The following is a 6776-nucleotide window of genomic DNA, read 5'->3' as shown; positions in this document are numbered from 1 at the left end:
CAACAAAAATCTCTGCCGCTAGAATCTAATAGTTGATTCAGTTTGGCATCTGCAAGTGAGCAGAGGTAGCCCAGATTGGTTCTGATACCATCTGAGGTCACATAGGCTCACAGAGGGATACTAGCCTGTAGCAGACTTGATATCCGGGATCCCAGGACAGATCACAGGAAAGCAAGGCCAGTCTCAGTGCATACAGGTTTATTGAGCTATGGTTGCCATTCATAGTGCTAGGTTAAACCACAGGGAAGATGGCGACATGACCAGTGCAATGCAGGGGACTGGAGTCTCACTCCAGGTGGTGCCCACCAAGCAGCATATCGTGGTTGGGAAGAACCTTATTAACATTAGTCGATGGGGCCTAGGTGGATATCATGACAGGAGGTGCCTCCCTGGGAGAGTGCCATGAAAGGCTGCAGTGTTAAAAAAAAGTTTACCTGTAAGTCTGTCCAGATGTACTCCTTAGGGTATGTTCTCTTTGGGGAAGCTGGTAAAAATCTCTTAAAATTCTTGGAATTTGACGGTTCTGACTTGTAGGTGATCTGGGGCCCCACTGAGGCCTTCGCTACAAAGGTGACCCCCTCCCATCCCTACCCTGTGGGAGAACCCAACTGTTCCAAGGTCAGTGGACAGAGGGACCTACAACCAAGAAACCCACTGAAAGGTAAACTAGGGGCTTTGCATCAGGCCTCCAGCCCCACATCCCTCACTCTAGGGAACAGGCACACAGGGTGTCCAGACCTAAAAAGAACAGCAGTGCAAGAGCACTGGGGCCAGCTTGGGTGGCAAGCCACTCCACTTTCAGGGGGCAAGAGGGTGCAGATGGGGCCCTATATCCCAGGCAGTATGGCTGTCAGTATGATGTTGTTGTCCAAGGTTGGCTGTCCTAGTCAGATCAGGGGCTGCAGAGCCAGGACAAGCAGCATGGAAAGCAGGGATTCCCCCACCAGGAGCCCATCTGCGGAGGACACCTTGGGGGTGGGACCAGAATGTGCACTTGAGGCAGAAGCTGGGTTCTGCTCTCTGCCTCCACCACCTCCAGCCCAGGCCATTCAAGCCTCCATCCAAGCCCACCTGGAATGGAAGTGTGTGGAAGGAGCCAGGCCAGGGGCTGCCAGCTCACCGTCCCCTCGCCACACCTACTTGCAGGAGGCTGTGCTCAGGGTCCTGGTGGACATCTGGCTGGTCCTGCAGGATTGGAGGCCACCCACTGTCAAAGGCCTGTATGGCACCATCTACGGAGGAAGGGGGCCAGGATGGGCTAGGCTGGGAAACCCCAGCACCAGGCCCAGGTCCTCTCGGACAAACAGAAACCTCTGGCTTCCTGCGATAGGGGTGGGAAGATAGGATACCTGCATGGATTGGCTTCTGGAATGGAAGGTGCATGACAAGGTCTAACAAATTGTCATCCTCACAGGGAAGGGTGACGATTACCACCCCCATATTACAGACGGGCACAAAAAAGCTTAGAGGAGTTGGCTAACTCGGCTGGTGAGTGGCAGAATCGGACTTCACAGACCACCCCGTTTACTCAGACCCAAAATGCAAGATCACCTGGGGGTGGGACCACGTCAGAAGTGGCTCTGGCAGGAATTTCACCTGGTTCCATTCCAGGAACTCCGAAACTTGTTTTGACTGTTTCCTCCCACCTCCACCCGCCTGCAGGGTCACCAGCCTAGACATCCCTAAGATCCTACTTTGGTCTGGAGATAACTGGGCGCGGATTTCTCAAGGGGCAGGTCGACAGCACAGAGGGTGTGCATCGCAAACAGCCTCAGTTTCCTCACCGCTAAAATAAGCTCCCACCAGCCCGAAATTGGGAAGGGGCGGTCAGCGCCGCCCCGCCTGGGCCCCTCACCCAAGCAGCGGTTCCCGGTGAAGAGCCCCCGGAAGGCTTCGCACTCCTCACGCCGGTTTCCGCTGGCTCCGCAGTCGCACCAAGGCGCCACGCGCGCGCTCGCATTGTCCACATAGTTGGGAGTGACGGCGGTGCCTGCTGGGACCCCGAGGACTGGGTAATCGGCCCACCAGGCGGAAGCATCTCCGGGAGAACCCCAGTCAGCGCCCGGATCCCCGCAGTGCGTACCCACTAGGCCCGCGTAGGCGCGCAGGCAGCGGGGGGCCTCATCCAGCAGGCAGCCTTCGGGGGCGCTGGGGGCCGGCGAGCAGGAGGCCTGGAAGGCCAGGAGGCGGGGCCTGCGCGGCACGACGGGAGGGCGGTGAACGGGAGGCCCCGCCCAATCCCCCCCAGTCGCCTCTCCGCCTGCTCCCACAGCCCGTCCACACCTGCCGCACAGCCCCGCCCCGCCTCCGCCCCATCCCACGTAGCCCCACCCCCCTCCGCACCTGCAGATCCGGCTGTGTTCGCAGGCGTCTAAAGGTGCGAGGCAGGAGGGCGGCGCCGGCCCGGGTCCCGCGAAGGCGCAGGCTGGCACGAAGGTCTGGCGCCGGCGCTCGGCGCACGCGGCGGTGACGCACGGGCAGAAGAGCAGCGCGTGGGTGAGCGCGGGAGGCCCGCGGGCGAAGAAGCGGCGCAGGGCGCGGCGGCAGCGGGCGCGGGGGCAGCCTCCGGCCCCGACCCGACCCAAGCACTGAGCCACGTACTCGGTGCGCAGCCGCTCGCACCGCGCGTCCGCCGTACACGCCTCGGCCGCGTCCAGGCATCGGTTCCGTCCGGCCGAGCCAGGTGACCCTGAGGGAGCGGCGGGCAGCTGCAGTTCTCCGGGGGCCTTACCAGCGCGCTTACCCCGCGTCCCCTGGCCACGCCCTCTGAAGACGCGGGGCGCGCGGAACCGGAGGAGAGCCGAGTGTGGCTCAAAGGCGTGGCGGGCTGGCACTGACCGCCCCTCTGTCGCGGGGACGGGCGGCCCCCGGCTCTGGGGAGTCCTGCAGCACGTCACGGGTGGATCGGGCGCACCAAGACTCGGCCCGGCCTCCCCGAGACAATGCAGCCCATCCTCCCCAGGCACCACTCCTACCGCAGAACGGCCACACCCGTTCAAAGAGGGGTCCGCGGGGCTCCTGCCACTCTCCTAGGCCCCAGCTGACGTGGGAAACAGAGCAAGGCTTCTGGGGACTTGGCTAATGGACATTTATCAAAAATGGGTTGAGGACAGTGGCCCCTCCTCTTTCTCTTTTTGACACGCTGGGACAGCTGAGCTTTCTTCCTTTCTTCTCCTCCCTGTTGGTTTCTGGGTCTCCCACCTTCCAGACCTTCTCAGGTGCCTCCTTCTGCCCCTTACCGTTTTGCCCTTCCACTCCCTTCTGATGCTCCCTTCTCATCCATCTCCTATGTGGCCCATCTCTGGCGTCTCCTGGCCCCTCCACTCTCCACCAGCCAAGCAAAAGAGGGATTCCCTGAAAGGGCTCTCTGGGCAGCAGAGGGCCCATTTAGACCAGGCTGCCTGGGCGTGAATTCCGGAGAAAACCCTCTGGTCAGGCCACAGGGCTCTGTCCTTAGCCACAAGGCCCAATAGTCCATGACAGGTGGCACTCTGCTGGGGGCCAGGCGAGGGTCTCAGAGGAAGGGACTTGGCAGCCCCTTCCTAGGACCTTGGTCACCAAAACCAGACTTCCACTGCACCCCCTCCGTGCTCTCAGCCCCTGGGAGCGCTACAGTCGTGGGCAAGTTTTCCATTCTGGCATCCTTCTCACTGAGTGTGTGCAGGGAGGTGACTCCTGCTTCAGGTCTGGGAGCAGGGTCCCCATCTGGCCCTGGCCCCCTCTTTCAGGATCCATGGATTGGATGGCAGGAGCCACAGTGACTCTCGGTGTGGCTGCAGCATGTCTGTTCCCAAGGCAGGATGAACAGATACCAAGGGCTTATGATGAGTAGGTATGTGGAGAGGGTAGACAGGAGAGGGGAGAGGAGGGCTCTCCTCTCCCCTCCCCACCCCTTCCCCTCCAGGACTCCAGGAGCAGCAGACAAACTCTACCCTTCTGTCCCAGCCAAACCCCTCACATACCCAGCTTCAGCCACACACAGCAGCAGTTAGTGTCACCTAAGGTCTTGGTCCCACCTCTGTTCCTTTGCTTACAGGTTTCCCCTCTGCCAGGAGTACCCTTGCCTCATCTTCACCCTCAGAACAGCGCATCTCAGCTCCAGTAGCTCCTCGGCCTTATACCATTGTCAGATTCCATTCTCCCCACCTGGCTCCACCAGGTCAAGTGGCCGCTCCCTCCGGGATGCCCCAGCTGGGGAAAGGGAAGTCAAGTAGGTGGAACAGCAGATACATGGCACCAAGATGTGAAGCTCCAAGACTGAAGATGGGGGAAGGGTAAGAGAGGTGGGAGAAGGGACCCAAGAAGAAAAAGAAAGTTTCTGGGACCGGGTACCAAGATGGGACTTGGGGGTGGGGAGTGGCAGGTGGCACGGCGTAGGCACACCCCATATGCAGGTCTCCTGCCTGTGCCCTGCACTGCGGTTGTGGTTTTTTCCAGACCATCCTCTTGCCCCCTCACTCTGTCCCTGAAGATCAAGCAGAGAGGCCAGAGGTGAGGGGTCTGCGGGAGGAGGCAGCCACTCACCCAGCAGCAGCAACAGCAGCAGCAGCAGCAGCTCAGGCGCCAAGCAGAGGCCCATGCCGGGCAGCAAACAGATGGGGATGAAGACTGAAAGCAGAATCCCAGCGGGACAGGTGTCTGCTTCTCAGCAGCGCCTGAGCCCATCGTGGGAACCCAAGCAGCGTTGGTGCTAACATGGACACTCCCATGGGGAGGAGCCTTGTAGTGGGAATGACATCCCACCCCACTGAGTGTGTCTCCACCCCTCCCCCTGCCGCTTTGCCTGCAGGCAGGTCCCGAGGCTCACAGCCTAGGTGGAAACACACACACACACACACATTCCACCACCACTACCACCCCCCACCCCCAGGAGATCTTATCTCTCCCATGCCAAACTGTCAACTTTATGAAACATTGGTCTTCCCTTTCTTTTTTTTTTTTTAAGATTTTATTTATTTATTTGACAGACAGAAATCACAAGTAGGCAGAGAGGCAGGCACAGAGAGAGGGGGAGGCAGGGTCCCTGCTGAGCAGAGAGCCCGATGCGGGACTCAATCCTAGGACCCTGGGATCATGACCTGAGCCGAAGACAGAGGCTTTAACCCACCGACCCACCCAGGCACCCCGGTCTTCCCCTTCTTTTATAATTTTAACTTTTTATTGTTAACTAACCTTAGACTTATAAAAAAGTTGCTAAAAAAAATGTTAGTGTTCCCTTATATCTATCCTTCTCAGGATGGCTTTGACTCTTCCGGATCTTTAGTGGTCCCATACACATTATAGGGCAATCTTTTCTATTCCTGTCAAAAATGCCATGGAATTTGGATAGGGCTTGCACTGAATCCATAGATGGCTCTGGGTAGGATGGACCCTATAACAGTGCTGATTCTTTCCGTTCATGACCACAGAATATTTCGCCATTAATCTGTGTCTTGTTCAGTTTCTATCATCAAAGTCTTGTAGTTTGCAGTGTACAGGTCTCTCGCCTCCTTTGTTAAACTTATTCCTTGATATTTTTTTATGCAATTGCAAATGCAGTTGTTTTATTTCTGTTAAAGATCATTTGTCAGTGAGGAGAAACTCACCTAATTTCTGTATATTGATTTTGTATGCTGTAACTACCAAATTTGGGGATTAGTTCTAATCGTTTTTTGGTGGAGTTGTTCACATTTTCTGTCTATAAAATCACTTCATGTGGAGATGCCTCAAGAAATTAAAAATAGAGCTTCCCTATAGTCCTGCAATTGCACTACTGGGCATTTACCCCAAAGATACAGATGTAGTGAAAAGAAGGGCCACCTGTACCCCAATGTTTATAGCAGCAATGGCCACGGTCGCCAAACTGTGGAAAGAACCAAGATGCCCTTCGACAGATGAATGGATAAGGAAGATGTGGTCCATATACACGATGGGGTATTATGCCTCCATCAGAAAGGATGAATACCTGGGGCACCTGGGTGGCTCAGTGGGTTAAGCCTCTGCCTTCAGCTTAGGTCATGGTCTCAGGGTCCTGGGATCGAGCCCCATCTGGGCTCTCTGCTCAGCTGGAAGTCTGCTTCCCCGTCTCTCTCTGCCTGCCTCTCTGCCTGCTTGTGATCTCTCTCTGTGTTAAATAAATCGAAAAAAAAAGAAAGGATGAATACCCAACTTTTGTAGCAACATGGATGGGACTGGAAGAGATTTGCTGAGTGAAATAAGTCAAGCAGAGAGAGTCAATTATCGTATGGTTTCACTTATTTGTGGAGCATAACAAATAACATGGAGGCCATGGGGAGATGGAGAGAAGGGAGTTGAGGGAAATTGGAAGGGGAGGTGAACCATGAGAGACTATGGACTCTGAAAAACAACTGAGGGTCTAGAAAGGGCAGGGGGTGGAAGGTTGGGGAACAAGATGGAGGGTATTAGTGAGGGCACGTGTTGCATGGAGCACTAGGTGTGTTGCAAAAACAATGAACACTGTTATGCTGAAAAGAAAAAATAAAGTGATATATGTTAAAAAAAAAAAAAAAGAAAGAAAGAAAAAATCACGCCATTGGAGCACCTGGCTGGCTCAGTTGAAGCATGTGACTCCTGATCTTGCAGTTGTAAGTTCAAGCCCCACACTGGGTGTAGAGATTGGTTAAATATAAAATCTTTGGGGAGGGTATGTGCTATGGTGAGTGCTGTGACGTGTGTAAGCCTGATGATTCACAGACCTGTACCCCTGGGGCAAATAATACATTATATGTTAATTTAAAAAAAAAAAACAGAAAAAAAATCTTTGAAAAAATAAAGTA

The 6776-nt window shown here is 55.4% G+C and overlaps 1 protein-coding gene across 1 annotated transcript; it reads right to left on the bottom strand.

Annotated features, from left to right (window-relative positions):
- Positions 1-227: 227 nt before the first annotated feature.
- On the bottom strand, positions 228-4579 carry GFRA4 (GDNF family receptor alpha 4). Its single transcript, XM_045980554.1, has 6 exons — positions 4525-4579; positions 2344-2971; positions 2084-2193; positions 1856-1990; positions 1141-1232; positions 228-968 (listed from the first exon to the last, which is right to left on the bottom strand). The coding sequence occupies exons 1-6, from the start codon at positions 4577-4579 to the stop codon at positions 888-890; spliced, it is 1101 nt and encodes a 366-aa protein (XP_045836510.1). The 3' UTR covers positions 228-887.
- Between the last annotated feature and the right edge of the window lie 2197 nt (positions 4580-6776).

This window comes from Meles meles, chromosome 16, assembly GCF_922984935.1.
Source record: "Meles meles chromosome 16, mMelMel3.1 paternal haplotype, whole genome shotgun sequence".
Taxonomy (NCBI): Eukaryota; Metazoa; Chordata; class Mammalia; order Carnivora; family Mustelidae; genus Meles; species Meles meles.
The sequence above is the reverse complement of the archived record's forward strand: the minus strand, read 5'-3'. Positions and strand labels throughout refer to the sequence as shown.

Excerpts from the sequence above, each read along its gene's own strand:
- GFRA4 (XM_045980554.1), bottom strand. The coding sequence starts at position 4,579 with ATGGGCCTCTGCTTGGCGCCTGAGCTGCTGCTGCTGCTGCTGTTGCTG. Across the intron at positions 1,991-2,083 it reads CGCCTACGCGGGCCTAGTGG|GCACCGCCGTCACTCCCAAC; the intron begins GTACGCACTGCG and ends GGGTCCCAGCAG. Across the intron at positions 969-1,140 it reads CTGAGCACAGCCTCCTGCAA|GTGTCCTCCGCAGATGGGCT; the intron begins GTAGGTGTGGCG and ends CCCACCCCCAAG.